The 21,035-nt window shown below is 41.0% G+C and overlaps 1 protein-coding gene across 1 annotated transcript; it reads left to right on the plus strand.

The window, feature by feature from the left end:
* On the plus strand, positions 1–20,702 carry nubp1 (nucleotide binding protein 1 (MinD homolog, E. coli)). The gene is made up of 11 exons (XM_062984875.1): positions 1–31; positions 1,565–1,669; positions 1,997–2,130; positions 5,332–5,400; positions 6,335–6,367; positions 6,468–6,558; positions 9,212–9,366; positions 10,701–10,811; positions 11,648–11,750; positions 13,883–13,966; positions 19,787–20,702. The coding sequence occupies exons 1-11, from the start codon at positions 13–15 to the stop codon at positions 19,837–19,839; spliced, it is 957 nt and encodes a 318-aa protein (XP_062840945.1). The 5' UTR covers positions 1–12; the 3' UTR covers positions 19,840–20,702.
* Positions 20,703–21,035: the final 333 nt, after the last annotated feature.

Raw genomic sequence — 21,035 nt, forward strand, 5'->3', positions numbered from 1 at the left:
AATATCAGAGTCATGGCAGAAGTTCCTCAGCGTGAGTTTCAACTTAAACTGCACAGTTTAATTTTATTTATATCTTATTTATGCTGCAGTTACTTTTAATGTCATATTAACTTTCAGTTCTGGTGTAAAAATATAAAGCGGTTTATGATTTTAGCGCCTGTCAGTTACTCTGGAGGCTGAATCTTAACTTACTGTCCCTGTCGGTTGTTTACATTCACATGTCAGGATCCTGCAGGTCGATTTCTGCTAATGTTCTCAAATTAAACTGATTAAAACACAAAACTTAAACCTCCAAACAAGCAATTAGAGCTTTTATACGTTTATTTTGGATATACATGTTCTTATATATATTAAAGAAAACTTATATTCAAGGCAAGAAGTGTTTAATAGAAGTTCGTTTCCTTGAGAGGATCAATAACGTCTTATTTTATAGTTAGAATAAATAGAAAAATGCACACAGCAGCTAAAATCATTCAACCACATTATATTTGTTAAGATCTGTAATGTTATTCAACAATATGATTTGAATAAGGTTCGTTTGACTGCACCTAATAAAACTACATGGAACAGTGGTCTTTGGTCAAGGTTGGAAAGAAACCCAAACTGTCACCTTATACTGAAACGAAATATGTAAGATTAAGATTCCTTTATTGATCCCCATGGAGGGAAATTCGAGTGTTACAGCAGCTCCGAGTAAATACAGTACAGTTAACAGACAATAAAACCGAATAAAATAAAATAAATACAGTAGCGACAAATTACAGCTATATAGGAAGGTAAACAGGTCTGCTATTTATCTGAAGTGGTTGAAACGTCTACAAGTGACTATCCACAGTCAAGTGAGCTTTACTGAGCTTTACGACTGAGCACCCTAGGCTGAAAGACTGCTAAACTCTTCACACTGTGAGCTTTTGTACTAATGAGTGTTCTGTAATACAGATGGAGTGTACGATGACGGTTCTGCTTGACTTTGATTGCACAGTTTAATCTGAGTAAAATTAATATTCTTCAGGGCTGCTGTATTGACACACACACAAGAAAACGTGGTTCATAGGTTGGAAAAAATATATATCTTATATTTGTAATGTCGACGTTTGATCACCTGGTTCATTAAATACACAAAATCTTGTTTCACTCACAATAAAACAATAAATTCTAAAATTTAAAATGTTATAATCACAAGAAAAGAGGGCAGTTACTTTTTTGATTAGGATATGAGTATTGACTGATGTGATATTAGTTTTGTGTCTTCATCCACACTTTTTCAGCAATTCATCAATTCATTATGTTTTAAAATTAAAAACAGACAGATTTGCAGATTTAATAATTTGAGATTTGAATATAATTTGAGTACATTAAATTGTCAGGAATAATGTCATGACCTACATGAGCATTCACATCAAGGTATTTTTAAGGCAGAAATATATTATTACAAGATATAGTACAACATATATAGTACAAATATTATTAATTAATAATATTATCCAAACAGTAAAAAGAAAATCTAATTAAAATGTAATAAATTGTTTATGTTCCTGATGTTACGTTTTTTTATCCTCCTCAGATTGTCCGGGCACCAGCAGTGAACAAGCTGGCAAATCTTCAGCGTGCCAAGGATGCCCAAACCAGAACATTTGTGCCTCTGGTGCCCCCAAAGCTCCAGATCCGGGTAGTTCTTCATTTATTACAATATTTATAACAGAGTTTTTTTTTTAACTGTGTTTAGGTCACTAATCATTTTAATGTGGATATGTGTTTTGAGGGGCTAGTGTAACAGATATTATTTGAACCGGCCGAGATCAAATCAGCATTTTACTAAACAAGTTTTGCCATTTTTAGAATTAGATTTTGCTTGATCCGAGAACAAATAATATTATGTCACAGCTAAGAAAAGTTCTATAAATGTGGTAGTGTCTAACCTCACCATCCGACCCAACTTTGTCAAGTCAGGAGCAAATGCACCGACCAAAACTTACAGCATGATCTGTCCTTTTAGCCATAGAGGAGATCAAGCAGAAAATGGCCACTGTGAAGCACAAAATCCTCGTTCTTTCTGGCAAAGGGGGCGTCGGGAAAAGCACGTTCAGCGCTCACCTGGCTCGTGCTCTGGCTAGTGATGAATCCAAAGAGGTACGTGAACTGTAAACACTCCATAATGGGCAGAGTCTGGGAATAGGACGTCTCATGGAATGCTTTTTGTTGCCTGATACTAACACCAGATTGTCTTTATACGTGGTTTAAACTGGCTTATCATTTATTCATTCAACATATGACACACTGCTCCATCCTGGTCAGGGTCACAGTCGGTTCAGCACTATCTAGAATCCCTTACAGGAAGGTAGAAATACATCCTAATAATAAGCATCAACAAAGTGCAGACCACCACACTCCCATTCACTTCCTCACTTCCACCTAGGGGCAATTTAGACCAGTCAATCCCCCTTCTGCATGTTTCTGGGTGCTGTGAGGAAACCAGATTGAATGAAGGATCTCTTTCGACTGCTCCCGTTAGGGGTCGCCACGTTGGGTTATTTACCCTCCTAGTTATCCGGGCTTGAGACCAGCACTAAGGGGGCACTGATATGTGTCAACACCACTGGCTTGGCTCTTGTACCGCCATGTGTGTTCCGTATATGTGAGTCCTGCCTTGGATTCTGGGAAAAGGATGGGGGTTTGTGACCTGGAGCTTAGCGTTGCTCTCTGTACACTATGCAGCTCTCTAAACGAACACAACACTGACAGGTGATAAGCGGTGTCAGATGAAACGTGTGGTGATCCGGCTCTTCTTGATCAGCTCGGGTGTGTACGCAGTGGCAGATTCACAATCGGGAATTGGAAATGACTAAATTGGACAACTTGATCTGTCACATGATCTGTTTTTCCATTTATGGGCATCGAGTCATGACGGGCTTCTCAGTCTCGCCTCATTTTAATTTCATTTCATTTTCGGCATTTTGCAGACGCTTTTATTCATCACGGCATACAGTCTAAGCAATTGAGGGTTAAGATTCTTGCTCAAGGGCCCAACAGTGGCAACCTGGCAGTGGTGGGGCTTGAACCGGCAACCTTCTGATTACTTGTGCAGTACCTTAACCACTAGGATACAACGTCCTCGTCTCTCGTCTGAGCGCTGCTCTTGTATTACAGTCCTGATGGCAGCTTTACACACTGTGTGTGTGTGTGTGTGTGTGTGTGTGTGTACACGTGCCTGCCCTGGCCTTTACCGTGCCCTTGCTCCTGAACAAGCTGTGTGTTTTGTTTGTGCTTACCCCTCTGACCTGTATGATTGTAGCGGGGCTGTGAATCAGGAAATTCCTCTTCCTGCTGATTAAAGGCAGCGTAGAGTGTCCTGCTGATACGCTCTCAGCCTCGTCACTCATCCCGACTCGTTCATTATCTCACCCGTACACACACTCGCGCTACAGTGCCTCGAGTTATAAATATAAAAGTGAATTAAAATAGTTTTGCTGAATGTAAAGCATTACTGTCTGACATTACAGATTCCTCATGTCCTCTGAAATAGTCTGTAGTTGTTGTAGCCTAGTGGTTAAGGTACTGGACCTGTAAGCAGAATGTTGCTGATTCAGATGTTGGGCCCTTGAGCAAGGTCCTTAACCCTCAGTTGCTTAGACTGTACACTGCAAGTTTTTTTGGATAAAAGCTGCAAAATGCCGGAAGTGTAAGTGACTGTAGTTGGGTCGCTTTCTTACACAACCCTGACCTTTCTTTAGATTTAGATTCTTAGATTTTGCTCATTTATTTATTTAAATGCACTTTCTAAACAGGTTATATTAAAAATAGAGTTTTGCCTTTATTGTATGTAAAACCTTTAGTCCTAGAAAATAAAAAACATAAATAATGGGGCTAAATGTTTGTCCCAGCTCTGTAACTCTCACTGGTTTAGAACGAGTGTCCACAAGGTGGCAGCAGTGAGCTTGAGTGTGTTTTTCTGTGCATAGTATTGTATACAGTAGATAACAATACTGTATGTGCACTATTAACCATCTGTTTATGTAAATTGTAATAGTAGCTGTGGTCAGATCTCTGTGGGCAAAAGTATTAGACTGACCATGAGCTTGTTGGACATCCCATTAAAAAAAAGGGGGCACTGATATGTGTCAACACCACTGGCTAGATTCTTGTACCGCCATGTGTGTTCTGTATATGTGAGTCCAGCCTTGGATTCTGGGAAAAGAATGGGGATGGGGGGGGGTCACATGGAGCTTAGCGTGGCTCTCTGTACATGATGCAGCTCTCTAAACGAACACAACGCTGGTAGGTGATAAGCAGCGACTTCAGATTGGACACGTGTCAGAGAGGGTGTGTGGTGACAGACAAGCGGTCACAGATTCACATTCACCATTACAATAGAACAGAGTGACCCCTCTGTGTGATCTTTTCAGCTATAACAACATCCACTCCTTTGAGAAGGCTCCTCACAAGACTTTAAATTATGTCTGTGGGAATTTGTGCCCATTCGGTCAAATGGCCGGGCACTGATGTTGGTCAGGAAAGCCTCAGTTGATGTTCCAGTAGAGTTTCCCCCTTCAAACGAGCTCACACAGGTCTCAAACGAGCTCGGGTTTATTGTTTCAGGAGCAACTAAATCTGTTCTGTGTTCCTAGATTCAACATCAGTGATTAAAAATGTGCAGCACCAGACTTGTTATCAGAGTCTGTTGCTTCTCACTGCTTTCTCACCCACAGTGGATTTTCTCTGGCTTGGGTTCACCCAGACATCAGCTCAAAGGCATGCAGCGCTACATTTCCAGAGGCGTGTTATCGTGGAGGACGGAAAGCGTTCGGACGATCTTACTCCTGTGTGTTTTGAATATCAGAGTCTGATTTTTACTGCTTTATTTCTTCCTCTCGCTGCTGATGATTTAGCCAGCTGCGAGGACCTGTACCCGACCCTGCTGTTGCATTAGTGTTACAATTACGGCCTCTGCTGGCTGGTCGGTGACGCCTGCACAGAGACGGAGGAGAATTAAAGACTGTGTGATTATCCGTACGCCATACTGATCCTTGTGTGAATCCACAGCGGTCATGTCAGACACGTGCACTCGTGTCGGATGGGTTTGTGTTAGGTCCAGCAATCCTCGGTCCTGGAAAAGAGATACAGCTGGGTAAATGGATGGTAAATACGGCTAGATTGGTGGGAATGGTAAAGGCTCTATTGTGTGATTGTTTTTTTTTTCTTAACCAACTGTTAAACAAATATCAGCAGTTGTACTTTCTTACAGTATAAAATAAATGTTAAAGCAGATATTTATGGAAAAATGTTTAAGAAGAAAGTGCTCTCATGTACCTGTGTGATGTTAATCTTTATTAGGTGGCCCTGCTGGATGTAGACATTTGTGGACCATCAATTCCAAAAATAATGGGGCTCGAGGGAGAGCAGGTACAGAACACATAAACAAAAAAAGAACTCGAACAAAAACACATAAACAAAAACAAAAGTCAAAAACAAACAAAAAAACATTCAAACAAAAACATAAACAAAAACAAAACTAATAATACAAACAGATAAACAAAAACTAAACACACAAACACAAACAAAAACACGTAAACAAAAACAGAACACAAACAAAAACAGCATAAACTAAAACACATAAAAACAACACAAACAAAAATAGAACACAAACAAAAACACGTAAATCAAAAACAAAACATTCAAACAAAAACAAAACTAATAATAAAAACACAAACACATAAACAAAAACAAAACACACAAACAACAAACAAAAACATAAACAAAAACAAAACTAATAATACAAACACAAACAGATAAACAAAAACTAAACACACAAACAAAAACACGTAAACAAAAACAGAACACAAACAAAAACAGCATAAACTAAAACACATAAAAACAACACAAACAAAAATAGAACACAAACAAAAACACGTAAATCAAAAACAAAACATTCAAACAAAAACAAAACTAATAATAAAAACACAAACAGATAAACAAAAACAACACAAACAAAACACAAAACAAAAACAGAACACAAACAAAAACAGAATAAACTAAAACACAAAAACAACACAAATAAAAACAGAACACAAACAAAAACACGTAAACAAAAACAGAACACAAACAAAAACAAACAGAAAACACAAACAAAAACAAACAGAAAACACAAACAAAAACAAACAGAACACTTAAACAAAAACAGATGAACAAAAACAAACAACATGTAAACAAAAACAAACAGAACACAAACAAAAACTACCTAAACATTTTGATGTTTATGAGGCTCAGGTGATTTTGTACATGTAAACTCGTGTGTTTGATGTTTGAGGATGTTCTAACATTTGTTTTTAATCTGCAGGTTCATCAGAGTGGCTCAGGCTGGTCTCCTGTGGTGAGCATCATCACGCTTTATTTAGATCCTGTATTTAAACTTCTGGTGTAAATAAAACTGGGTCACGTCTGGGTCACGTGGTGTGTACTTTCCCCTTTAGTATGTAGAAGACAACCTGGCCGTCATGTCCGTCGGCTTTCTGCTCAGCAGCCCTGACGATGCCGTTATCTGGAGGGGCCCCAAAAAGAACGGTGCGTATCGTATCGTGAAGAATCTTTTACTATATCGTCCATTTTTCTGGATGCATTTGTCAAATATTTAAACCCCTACCCCTTACACATTACTATGGGCACACAAACTAAACCTTCCAACCTGCCATGCTACCAAAATATGGTCACCCTACAGTGCCTACAGTCTACACTGAGTCACTTCAAAAGTGCAAAGGTCAGCAGATGGGCACACGGAATGATTCCAGTTCAGTTGTTGATGCAGATTTGGGGTAACCTCCCCCCCCCACCATACCAGTTACACAAGCTCTGCAAGCACTAGCAGTAAACACACATCAGCCAATATTAGAAAGTACCAAGACTTTATTTATCGTCATTATTTTATATTATTTTGAAAACGGTACCTTGTGCCATCTTTGCTAAAACCCATGACACCAAAGCGAAGCTTCTCTAGGACTGTTGGTGTCGCTTCACTTTGCCCCGAAGCTCTAAAACGATTGGCACGTTGGCACCGAGCTCGCTTCCTGTACCACATGCACCACATTCACCACGTTCAGAGCTCAAAGATCACGAGCGAATATTTACATCAAATCCCAGATTAAGATCAACAGGTGTCATTATCGAAAAAAATACAAGACCTGTTTCCTGATTATCGGGTCCTTAGTCATACCCATTTCTCCACCGCACACACTGGTTTGGCCCCCAGCTTCCAAACAAGCCAAACAAACCTGGATTTGCACTGAAGAAAAGCAGTTTGGACACCTGACCATGAGCTTGTTGGACATTTTCAGATATAACAGCCACTCTTTTGAGAAGACTTCTCACACAGACTTGAAGTATGTCTTTGGGAATTTGTGCCCATTCAGTCAGAAGAGCTATTGTATAGCTTAACATTTATGTTGGTCAAGAAAGCTTCAGTTGATGTTCCGGTTCATTCCAAAGCTGTTGAGTGGGTTGAGGTCAAATCTCTGTTCTCTGAGCATATGCTGGAACAGGAGAAGGGCCTTCCCTAAACTGTTTGAAGCATACAATATAAATTAATGATTGATTTATTACACCTGATGGGGCGTCCCAACACTTTTGCCCATATAGTGTATATGTATGACAAATATAGGCGTGCTATTCTATTGTTATTAGTCAAGTTGGGGACAGCACTGTTGCATCATAGCAAAAAGGTTCTGGGTTCGATTCCCAGGTGGAGCGGTCCGGGTCCTTTCTGTGTGAAGTTTGCATGTTCTCCCCGTGTCTTCGTGGGTTTCCTCCAACAGTCCAAAGACATGCAAGTCAGGTGAACTGAAGATACAAAATTATCCAGTGATTGTTGTCCAGCTCAGTGGTTAAGGTACCGGACTAGTAATCAAAAGGTTGCCGGTTCGAGCCGCACCACCGCCAAGTTGCCACTGTTGGGCCCCTGAGCAAGGCCCTTAACCCTCAATTGTAAAATGTAATTGTCCATGACTGTGTTTGATATTAACACTTGAACTGGTGAATCTTGAATAACCAGTAACTACCTGCCCTGTCATGAATGTAACCAAGTGTTTAAAACATGACGTTAAAATCCTAATAAACAAATAAATATTGATCAACAGGGTGCAGCATGGCAATGAAAAGCTCGCAAAGTAGCACTTGGACCCAGATCATCTTCACTGCTATGAAACTGTTGTTCTTTTAGTACTTTTGTTCTATACGCAGCTACATTTACATGTCATTAATCCTCAGGGGACCTTAAACTTCCTTCTCTTTTCTTTTTAAAATACGCTGTTGTATTTTTGATGATCACATGAGTTTCACTTCCCCTAGACGCGTTTAGAAAAGCATCGCCCGCCGACCGGCTTCCATCACCTGCGCCTCTGTGGGCGGTGTTGTTCCTCATCAGCGTGTGAAGCCGCTTCTTCGCCGTAGTAATTCGGTCATTTTTAAGAATCGTAAAATAAACTGTTGGTTTACAACCATTCATTCATTAATTCATCTATTCAGTCAGTCAGTCATGGTCTGTTTTACCACTAATTTATCCTGGTCTGGGTCGCGGTGGGTCATTAAATGGGCGAAAGGCAGGAAACACCCAGGACAGGCCGCCAGTCCATCACAGGACTTTAGTAATTCCAGTAATCCTGACTGCATGTATTCAGACTTGTGCGAGGAAACCGGAGCTCCCGGAGGAAACCCACACAGACACGGGGAGAACATGCAAACTCCACACAGAAAGGGAATTGAACCAGTTACCCAACTGCATTTAACTTCCTCTCTACTGACTGACACTCCCCTTCCAACACGTGTGCAGTAGCTGACCGCTTCTTTTCACCTGCATGAAGGGGGTCCATACGGAGATCCGTATAGCGCACGTGTATATGTATATATGCACATTGTCTCACTGCAAGCACCATCGATCAGCCTGCAGAGGTCGTAATTGGAACAGTCATGATGAATCTCCTCCACCTTGTGCAGGTGAAAAGAAGCGGTTGGCAACTGCACTCGGTCAGAGTCTGGGTCTGTAGCAATTGATAAGACACAACTAGGGTGATTGGATACGACTAAATTGGGACTAAAAGGGGAAAATGCTTAAATAAAATAAAACAAATGTTAAAATAAAAAAGAGCTGAATCGGAATCGTGCTCTGTGGCTTAATTATGAGTGATATTAATGACTGTGTAAATGTCGGCGCTGTTTACATGTCCAGGTATGATAAAGCAGTTCCTGAGGGACGTGGACTGGGGCGAGCTGGACTACCTGATTGTAGACACACCACCAGGAACCTCAGACGAACACTTGTCAGTAGTGCAGTACCTCAGCGGTGCGGGCATCGATGGGGCAGTTATTATAACTACACCTCAGGTAAACACTAGCTGGACCAGCAGGACATCCCATTCCAAAATCATGGGCATAAGTATAGTGTCGGCCCCCACTTTGCAGATGTCACAGCCTAAGGCTTTGTGCACCATTTAGAAGTGTGTGTGTAGGAATTTGTGCCCATGCGGTAGGACCAAGCAGTCAAACTGGAGCAGGAAAGGACCTTCTTCAAACTGTTGCCACAAAATTGAAAGCATAAAATACATTTTCTGTCAGTAATTTTTATACACCTGTTAGCAAATACAGACTAGGAGAGGTGTCCACATATTTTTGTTCATATAGTGCATGGTCAGGTGGATCATGTGCCATTTTAGTCAACAGTCAGGTGGTTACTGTTTGATTGGGAAAATAGGGAAAACATTAAAAACAACAAACAATAAACACACAAATTTTAAACTATGCAAATTCTACTACTGAATGTACTGTAGAATCAAATGCAAGTGCTTTGCAAGCACAGTGTGGATATTGTTAAAGGCAGAATCAAAGTAGTCTAATAGTATAATTCAAAAGATACTTTGAATTATACTCTACATAATCAAAAGTATTGGGATGCGTAACCATGATCTAGCTGGACATCCCATTCCAAAACTATGGGCATAAGTATAGTGTTGGCCTCCCACTTTGCAGATGTCACAGCTTAAGGCTTTATGCAACATTTAGAAGTGTGTGTGTGTGTGTGTGTGTGTGTAGGAATTTGTGCCTATGAGGTAGGACCATATGTGAGGTCAGACGGGCATTGATGCTGGACAGAAAGGTTTGGCTCGCAATTGACGTTCTGATTTCTTCACACCAAGCAGTCAAACCGGAGCAGGAAGGGGTCTTTCTCAAACTGTAAATACTTAAAAAGCAGGGGTGTCCACATACTTTTGTTCATATAGTGCATATTCAGGTGGATCATGTGTCATTTTAGTCGACAATCGGGTGGCTACTGTTTAAATGAAGAAATAGGGGGAATATTAAAAACAACAAACAATAAAAAGACACAAATTATAAACTATGCAAGTACTACTAACTTGGTAAGTACTTGGTTCCTGCTACTAACCACCATAGCAATAAAATTCATTATTGTAAGTTTCTTACATTATTTATCTATCAAACATTACGCTTTGAACCTCACTCCAACTTCTGTTCCACATAACTCACACAATACAGTTCTTTTCTCTGGAACTACAACAGTCTGGTTGTGTAACACGACTATAAAAGCTTCCTACTGTTATTTTTTTTCTGCCCTGCTCTAGAAATCAAAGGAAAATGTCATTGGCTGCTCAAAACAAGATACGATTTGATGTTGATCTTTCTAGTTTTGTTTGTTCCAACAGGAAGTGTCTCTGCAGGATGTAAGAAAGGAGATTCGGTTCTGCCAGAAAGTAAAGCTGCCCATAATCGGCGTGGTGGAGAACATGAGCGGCTTCGTTTGTCCCAAGTGCAAAGTGAGAACGGTGGTTTACACCTATAAACACATGTGCTAGACTCTCTCACACACACACACACACACACACACACACACACACACACGTGGCATGAAATGTGCAGCACTTCCCGTTTTTACACCAAGCTTTGAGTTGGAACTGATATCTGATAAGCTCAGATGATCTTCAGTCTTATGGAAACACACATATAAAAAAAATTAGAAGCAGTGTCCCAATACTTTTGTCCATATAATGTATACACCGGTCAGGCATAACATTATGACCACCTTCCTAATATTGTGTTGGTCCCCCTTTTGCTGCCAAAACAGCCCTGCAACTGTGATGCTCTGTGTATTCGGACACCTTTCCATCAGAACCAGCGTGAACTTCTTCAGCTCGTCTGTGGCCAGCCTTCGCTCCCCACGTTCATCAATGAGCCTTGGCCGCCCATGACCCTGTCGCCGGTTTACCACTGTTCCTTCCTTGGACCACTTTTGATAGATACTAACCACTGCAGACCGGGACACACCCCACACGAGCTGCAGTTTTGGAGATGCTCTGACCCAGTCGTCTAGCCATCACAATCTGGCCCTCGTCAAACTCGCTCAGATCCTCACGCTCGTCCATTTTTCCTGCTTCTAACATAAACTTTGAGGATAAATTGTTCACTTGCTGTGTAATATATCCCACCTACTAACAGGTGCCGTGATGAAGAGATACCTCTCAGTGGTCATAATGTTATGCCTAGTACTTCTGCAAAAGTTTTAATTCCAGCTTGAGACTTTTCTAACTTCTCTACAGGCTGCAAGTGCCGTTTGTGTAAATCATTCAATGAATCCTCCTCTCTGGTTTGACAGAATACCTCCCAGATCTTTCCTCCTACCACAGGAGGCGCTCAGAAGATGTGCGAGGAGCTGGCTTTACCTCTGCTGGGCCGAGTACCTCTGGACCCACGAATAGGTACTTCGTTTTAATAGTAGGACAATATAAAATAGCTCGAATGATAAAGACAGAGACATAATACCTATTTTGCAGTAAAATGACACATACGTGTTAAACATGGCATTAAAATCCAAAAATAAATAAATAAATAATAGTAGGACAATTTCTTTTATCCTATAACCAACTGTCATTATCTTCGTCTTATTGTTCTACATCGTTCCTCTGTGTTGATCTAAACACCCTGAGCAGAACCAGTTCAGCATCTAGAATAAAGATGCTAAGCTCTAACTAAAACATGATGCAAAACATTCTCATCATTTTTGTTCCAAAGAAACAAATGACTGAGCAGTCGGACCCTATACTGCTGCGTATTACGGCCACTAAAGTTGAATAAAGTCGAAATATTATGGCCAGTTCAGAGAAACGCGGGTCTCAGTACCTGGATCGGCACACGAGCGCTGAGGGCAGCAACCACTGCTCGTTACTGTGGTTATCCAGTAACCCGAGATTACTTTTGGTGGTTGTTTGTATTGTACGCTTCAATCCACAAGACATGACGACTAAACCCGTCAGTGCAACCATTTATAGCGATGCCACACGGCTTTAGTTTATCGTACGAGTCCGTATGCCATGAGGCGCTGGGGCCTCAGTTGAAGTACTGGTGTTCTTCTAAATAAACACAGTTTATGCCGCTCAGGTGGCGCAGCGGTAAAAGTACGCTAGTGCACCAGAGTTGGGGTTCTGAATGCATCGCATCGAATCTCGACTCTACCTCTCCGACTGGGCTGGGCGGCAGCATGAACAACGATCGGCTGTTGTTCAGGGTTAGAGAGTAGAGAGTCGGATCATAGGTCCTCATAATTGGTACGACTGCGGCCCCTGCTGGCTGACTGATGGCGCCTGCACAGGGCTGAGAAATAATGCTGATGGGGGTGTGACCCTCCATACACAGCGTCCATTAGTGTATGAACTCGACTCGTGCAGGTGAAAAATGCAGTCTGTACTGATTGCGTACCGGAGGGTCCTCAGTCAGCGGTGAAGGGTCGAACCAGTATAGAGGACGCGATCAGGGTAATTGGACACGACTAGATTAGGGGAGAAAAAAGTGGGGAAAAATAGATAATAAAAAATAAATAAATAAACACAGTTTATTCCAAAGCCTTTTCAGCGTCCTGACGCTAATAAACTGATGCTGATGTGCAGGAGATCGGGGATTTCTTTATTTGTGAAACCGATATGAAAGTATAACTTTACCAAATCATGAACATCCCTCATTTTAACACAAGGAGCTTGCTGTGACCATAATAGTGGCCCTAATACGCCGTTGTACTATACAGACACTTAACAGTTTCATCTGAAATTAATCTGAATTACATAATTTAAACGAAACAGGGTACGTGCATCAGGAGCATCTGTGTTCCAGCAGCTTTTAATTTATGAATAACTTGATTTATTTTGGTTCTGGCCTTTTAAACAAATCTTACTTCTACAATATAACAATAGTTAGTTTTTTCTCTCCGATCTTGGCACTGAGATCTTTCTTTCATGTACTTTGGGGTCACGGACAGCCGTTAATCTGGAGCCCTGAAGCTTCTTCAAAACATCTCTAGGAATTATGATGCAGTTTCTGCACCTACCTGATCTGCACAAATCTCTGCAGGCTTTTCTATTCTAACGTCTGTGCCGTAGTCAAATGGGTGCAACCAAATTAGTTCTATTTATTTCAACACCAGAAGGCCAGCTGTAGTCTATAGTGATTATCACTAATCAGGACTAACCAGTTTGTCATAATACCAAAGGTTACTCAGTTTATTTCTGATCTGATCTGAAAGCATCCATACGTGTTATACCTTTAGACTTATTTATTCAGGTCTTACTGCACCATTATCAAGTGTGTCTGTGTGTGTAACCAAATCTACACACAAGTTCACCAAGCCACTAACAATGGTTATCACTGATGGCATGTCGGTACTTTCCCACCGTGGAAATGCATGTGAACACTTCCTCATTCGCCCTTGTGTATCACGGCTTGGTAGAATCAAGGTTAAATCAAGAAGTTAAATATTGAAAACACAAGGAGACTTGTAATCATTTTCCACTTCTCTTTTATTACCCTATTCCTCATTCTGTGTCTCCATTTTCTCCAAAAGGGAGAAGCTGCGACGAGGGAAAGTCATTCCTGACCGAAGTGCCGGATTCTCCGGCGGCTGCAGCCTATCAGGCTATAGTGCACGGTAAGATCACGTTAACACCGGCACTTCCTGATTCCTGCTTTGTTTGTTTTGCACGGTATCAGGATGGTTGCCTGACACAGGGGCGTGGTTTGTGTTGCCAAAGGTTTTTGATTGCGCCCAAGCATGCACCTTGATGACGGAGCTGGTTTAGCCGGATCTTTTTGTTTGGTTTGATCGGGGTGTGATTTAAAACAGACGCAAATTCCAGATAATAAACACACACACACACACACACACACACACACACACACACACACACACACACACACACACACACAGGGTGGCCAGAATAACAGAAACGTCATGAAACTTTGTGATGTGCATCTGAACAGAAGTACATGGAACAGTGGTCTCGCTTACTGTCTAAGGTTGGCAAAAAAAAAATGTACTACCTGGACTCTGAACTGGTTCTGCTGTCTGTGCTTATCATCAGCTTACGCCTAGTTTACACTACACGATTTCTGCCCTGATTTTGGCTCACCGACTGGTCGGCGCTAGATTTACCGGCTCGGGAGCAACTCGGCATTCGCTCGGCGGTGTGAACTACTCAACAACTCGATCCGACCGGCTCGCCGAGCCAAAGCGACCGAAGAAATATATCTAGCATGTCAAATATCTGGATCTGAGTTATCCGACTGCCAATGAGTGCTGTGTCGAACAGCCATCGAGAACGCAAGATACGGCGTGAGGGGAAACGCAGGGGAGGAGTGTAAACAGGTGGGACAGGGGCGTAATATAGTTTATATCAGAATACATCAGCACACACACACGTTTTACAGTATTTCTGACCTTATCGTTCTCTACAAAACATAACACCCATGCTGCATTGCAAAAAATATTTATTAACCTCCAACTCACTACAGAACAAGCCATGCTGCTCGCGTTGCCAAATCCCCTCAGATTCATTCATTTTTGCTCCTTGATTTTACGCTGCACATCAGCGCACAAACTTTGATCGCTCGCTACTTGTTGACGTTCGTTTTTGGATGTGGTAGAACGTAGTTTTGGAGACCGGAGAAGCTCGCCTGAGATTCCAGTTGGTGATAGATGGTGTAGTGTGTGACCACCTATCGCCGATCAGTCGTGTAGTGTGAAATACACACCGACTTGAAAGACTCCCGATTACAAGAGATCCAGTCGTGTAGTGTGAACTGTACAGCGACCCGACGACTTGGAAAGTTGTGTAGTGTGAACTTGGCGTTACTGGTCTCCATCCCTGTCATGTCACTACATAAAAACAGGTTGCTATAAAGCTCTGGTGTGTTTGATATTGTCCTGGGATGCTATAAGCCTGTCAGTTACCAGTTAACCCTGGACTAGTGATGGTCAGTTATCCGTTAAAGGAAATTGGTGCATCCCTGGTTAATGCAGTAACTGGGAATAGGTGTGTCATGCTTCCGCATCTTGGCGGTCACCACAGTGGGTCTGGTCCATGTACCAGACCTGGCACAGTCTTAAAACCGAGCATTTCTTCATGTCTTTTAGGAATGGGCCTTCCCTAAACTGTTGCTTTGAAGTTGAAAGCATACAATTTCCTTTTGTATACTTGATTTATTACACATCTGGGTGGCACAGTGGCTCGGTGGGTAGCACTGTCGCCTCACTGCAAGAAGGTCCTGGGTTCGTGTGTTTCTTTCTGTGTGGAGTTTGCATGTTCTCCCCGTGTCTGTGTGGGTTTCCTCCGGGAGCTCCGTGTTTCCTCCGACAGTCCAAAGACGTGCAAGTGAAGTGAACTGAGATACAAAATTGATCATGACTGTGTTTGATATTAAACTTGAACTGATGAATCTTGTGTAAGCAGTAACTACCTGTCCTGTCATGAATGTAACCAAAGTGTAAAACATGACGTTAAAATGTTTTTGGCATTTGTGTATTTTTAGTAGAAGCTGGGAGTAAAAGAATTTTCGGTTAGGTTCTAGTCTAGGTTCTTTCTTTAATCACTGAAAGGAAATGATTTGTGCCGGATGTTGTGGTGTGTTGCTTAGCCCATAGCAGCGTTCGCTGTAAGCCCCCCTTTTCGAAATATTAACTCTTTTGTTGCGAGGCCGCTGAAATGACTTGCCTCTCACTATGAATGGAAAGTACCTGGTGTTTCTGAGTGTGTAACCTGATCTGGGTTGGTACTTGCCCACTGTGTTTGTGAACCACGTACCTGGCATCAATGACTGCAGCAATTAAAATGATTATTAGATTATTTTAGGAGTCAGGTATGTGGCTAGGAAGGTGGGTCAGTTGAACGGGCGGATTTTATTTATCCTTACAGTCGGCTTTCAAGTATTAAGATTTTATATTTACAATCCCTTAGGAAAGTATTCAACCCCCTGCTTTTTCCCTCATGAATACATGGTATAGTCTGGAATTAGTTTCACTTTCACCATAAATGTAAGTTTCATGACGTTTCTGTTATTTTGGCCACCCTGTGTGTGTTTATTATCTGGAATTTTTGGTTGTTACAAGTCAACGACTTAAAATTTCTTATCCACCTTGTTTAGCTCATGCTTAAACCATTATAGTGATTTAAACAAGTCACAACTTATTTGTTTTGCCTGGTTGGTTTGGGGCACATCGGTTTGCACCACTTTTAAAATCTTGATACAGATATTAAAAAGCACTTTCACTTTTGTTTAAATACACAGATTAGACCAGAATCTGATTACTTTGCTTTCATACATGAGTTTTACTAATCTGATCATGGCAGTTTCATTGGTTTAAAGAAACTCCAGTGACCTTCACAGAGCCCTGACCTCAGCTCCACTCGGCAGTTCTTGAATGAACTGGAACATCAACTGAGCCTTTTTTTTTTTTTTAACATCATCAGTGCCCAGCAAATAAATGACAAATGCTGTCATCTTTTGACTGAATGGGCACAAGTTCCCACAGACATTGTTCAAAGTCTTGTGAGAAGCCCTCTCAGAAAAGCGGCTGTTGTTATAGCTGAAGAGAGCTCATGGTCAGGCGTCTTAATAATTCTGGACATATACATACATACATTTTAATGAATGCTTTTCAGGTTTATTGTTATTTTAGCCGTATACAAGTACAAACTGAAACGAATGGACGTTCCTCCAGGACCAGGATGCAACACAGAACAAACAAAACAAGACACACAGTGCAAATAAAAGCAGTGTGATCGGTTTGAGTCAATCAAAGTGCTTTCAACTGTAGTAGCCTAGTGGGTGGAGCATTGAGCTATCAATCAGAAGATTGTGGGTTCAAATCCTGCCTCTGCTATGCAGCCACTGTTGGACCCTTAGCAAGGCTTTTAACCCTGTACAATGGCCCTTAACCCTCAGTTGCTTGGGCTGTATACTGTAAGTTGCTTTGGATATATATAAGCGTCTGCTAAATGCCGTAAATATGAATGTATTGTTTACACAGCAGATACAAAATCTGGCAGTTATTATTGTGCATTTATAACCAGTTGGACCAAAATGTACTACGTTTTAAATATACAGACAAAAAAAAGTCATCAATATGTGTCTAGTCCTAACCATGTGATAAAGAAACCTGGTTAGGATGTTTAACTCCACTACAGTCTAATGTTTAAGAGTAGGCCACGTGTGTCAAGCTGAAGGCCCGCCACGTCATTTTATGTGGCCCGTGAGAGCTTAAAGGACGTCTGAGAGCTTAAATAAAAGTCTAGGTGCTTTTAAACATACATTGTAAAATTATACGTAAACTACATCTCCCACAATGCATGTCGGTTTTCCAACAAGTCTCTATCTATCTATATCCTCGGCTGCTCCCGTTAGGGGTCGCCGGTGGATCGTGATCCGCATTATTGATTCTGCACAGTTTTTTACCCCGGATGCCCTTCCTGACACGACCCTCCCTATTTATCCGGGCTTGGGACCGGCACTACAATGCACTGGTTTGTGCATCCTAGCGGCAAGGCACCTATAGGACAATAGTGTCTCCAATTTTCCTGGCTGCATGTTTTTGGACTGTGGGAGGAAACCGGAGCACCCGGAGGAAACCCACACGGACACGGAGAGAACATGCAAACTCCACACAGAAAGGACCCCGATCGCCCCACCTGGGGTTTGAACCCAGGACCTTCTTGCTGTGAGGCGACAGTGCCATCCGTCGGTTTTCCAACAAGTGAAGTTGAGAAATATTTACAAATAATCCCAAAGTGTCCAAGAGGAGAAAAAATGATGCAGAATTGAGGCAGTTTAATGAAAGATGGTAAAGCGAATACAAGTTTGTGCTTCATGAAGAAAAATTGGTATGTATTTGTGTTATGAGGCAGCGTCGGTGGAGTACAATATACGTCTGCATTTTAACACCAGTACAAATTGTCCAAGAAGTAAAAGGCAGACTCAATTACAGCAGGATACATGAGGTTAAATAATGAGGTTATTTAACAATATGTTAAGGAGTCGTTACATTTATACAGTCGTACAGTCACAAACAGTGACTTTGGAGGGTGACCGTAATGCTGATGTGGCCCTCAGTTGAAAATGACATTGACACCTCTGGAGTAGGCTGTCTGAGACATAATGCAGGGACTGTTATAGCCTCAAATGGGAGGGCGCGGTTTTGGAATGAGATGTCCAACACTGTCAAGGTTATGCACCTGTGTACTATATATATATAAAAGAGCTCGTTAGTTTACATTGGAAAACCAGCTTTCCGATGGCACGGCTCTTTAAATAAATCTGATGCAGTGTTTCTTACTACTGCTTTTTATTATGGTGGTTTTATAGTGTGGTATTTAATCACAAGGTAGAAGAGGAACAGGGAACCAAACTAATGGCACGCAATACATTACAGATTAGGTATTTGGGAGGATTTAACCTTTATTGCAGCTTCATGCTGAGCAGAGTGGCAGCCCAGCAGCGGCTCTCTTGTAGTGGTGTAATTCAAGCCCAGTGAAGACTTTAATCTGAGCTTCTCATTGTTTATTATATTTCACTTATCAAGCACTTATCAAAAGCCGCTCCTCAGTTCTCCTGAATGTTGCTTCATTTCTAGTGAGCTTTGAAAAAGCACAGCAAACTCTGAAGCTCCTTAGAAATAGGATGATATGAAGTGCACAGATGTAACAGATGTAAAAAAAAATCAGTTATATAAAGAAAATCATATGCATCTGACTTTGCATCAACAGTTTAGGGAAGGCTCTGTCCTGTTCCAGCATGACTGGGGTAAAAGCTCAGGTTTAAAGAAACTCCAGTCTGCACGGAGCCCTGACCTCAGCCCCACTAAACAGCTTTGGAATGAACTGGAATGTCAACAGAGTGTCCAGCCATGCATGTTTACTTTTACAGAATGAGCACAGGTCTTGTGAGAAGCATGTGCAATAATGTGGAGTTTTCTCTCCAGTTAAAAAAGCATTGGACCTGACAGACTGGCTTGCAGTCGACGTTCCAATTTATCCCAAAGGTGTTCTGTACATTTTCCGCATTTAGCAGACGCCTTTATCCAAAGCGACTTGCAATACTGTGGCAGTATACAATCTGAGAGATTGAGGGTTAAGGGCCCAACAGTGGCAACCTGGCAGTGGTGGGGTTCCTTCTACTTACTAGTCCAGTACCTTACCCACTAGGCTACAACTGCATAGGGAAGGAAGAATCTCGAGAGACAGAGCAGCAGGTTCGAGTTGATATTTTTATCACAGCATTAAAATCTTCTCAGTTGTTTTTTCTGAGCAGCAGAAAAACAGAAGTGGAAAGTGAATGAAGTGTGTGAGCCAACAGCAAACATTTAACTCTCTCCTCACCAACACACAATTACAGAATAAAGAAATTTGATGTATATGTCGAGCTTTATCGTGTTTGTGTGTTTTGTTCATCATTTTTCTGTTCTGTCTTTTTGCAGGTATCAAAAATTACCTCAATTCCAAATTGACGTCGGACACGAACGTGGACTAGATCTGACCGATGGCGGAGGTACACTGGATGAACGTCATGGTGTCATTTTAGATGTTTATCAATCACAGTTGGTTTTCTACTAAGCACTTATGATAATTAAACACAGAATGTCTTTAAAGTTTTTGGACTGTGATGATCGGAAGTCACAGACACACAATATCTGATATTTGAGCAGGATATCAAAACAGAATGGTCATAAATCATTAAATTCACTCCAAAATCATACCAGGTTTACACATTTCTTGTCCAACTACATGCTGTATTTAAGAGATTCCTAAAATAAAGTTATACCACTGAGCTTTTAAAGCTCTGATAGTGATTAGACTGACGTTTTCTTAAACTGAAACACAAAATTATGGCTGTAAGTGACAATACAGTTTCAGTACAGTTCAACCTCCCAACAAAATAAGGATTTATAACTATAAACTTTCCTACAGAGCATTTTTTTAATCAAATTCCTTCAGTAGTCGCAGTAAAACCTCAGTGAGGCTCTGATGGACTTGAGTACTTCAGAATAATTCCTGGTATGTAACTTTGAGGACCTCTCTGATAGAAATATTACTGCTAATGCTTTGTGGTGAATTGTTTTATGAAGCCATCTGCCCTGTGTGTTTTGTTTGAGTCATTAAATCACGTCACAATCATTGCGAGAACTCTGGACTTATTTTTATTAGTAATTTAGACATGATGCAATACAAGGACACTTATTTTTCATGTTGTTATTACTGATTGATTTTATTTTAATAAAGAACGTGACACTGCAGTTTTAAATACAGCGTGTTGAGAGTATAATAATGTACGTGTGACGTTTAATGATCTATTTGTTGTAATGAGGATAATAAAATGAGAGTAGAAGTACATAATCATGTTGGGTATTTTGTTATTTTTCTCTGTTATAATATTGTGTATGTAATATGTATTATATTATATGTGTATGTAATATGTATTCATAGAAGAATTAGGGGTTTTAGACTCACAGTTGAGTCTAAGTCTTCAATGACCAAATGCACTGGTCATCTTTATTTCATTTCTTAACATACATCCATTACTCCAACAGACATGTGATGTCAACAGCTGATTGTGTTCATGATTTGGTACAAAAAAAAAGGTCATTAATGTCCATGTTGTCATAGCTATCCACTTTCTATGAGATTTGAAACATGACTGCATGGATTGACCTCAGTTCGTGGGTGTGT

The sequence above is a fragment of the Trichomycterus rosablanca genome, chromosome 22 (genome assembly GCF_030014385.1).
Source record: "Trichomycterus rosablanca isolate fTriRos1 chromosome 22, fTriRos1.hap1, whole genome shotgun sequence".
Taxonomy (NCBI): Eukaryota; Metazoa; Chordata; class Actinopteri; order Siluriformes; family Trichomycteridae; genus Trichomycterus; species Trichomycterus rosablanca.

Excerpts from the sequence above, each read along its gene's own strand:
- nubp1 (XM_062984875.1), top strand. Across the intron at positions 1,670-1,996 it reads CCCCAAAGCTCCAGATCCGG|CCATAGAGGAGATCAAGCAG; the intron begins GTAGTTCTTCAT and ends CTGTCCTTTTAG. Across the intron at positions 6,368-6,467 it reads GCTCAGGCTGGTCTCCTGTG|TATGTAGAAGACAACCTGGC; the intron begins GTGAGCATCATC and ends TTTCCCCTTTAG.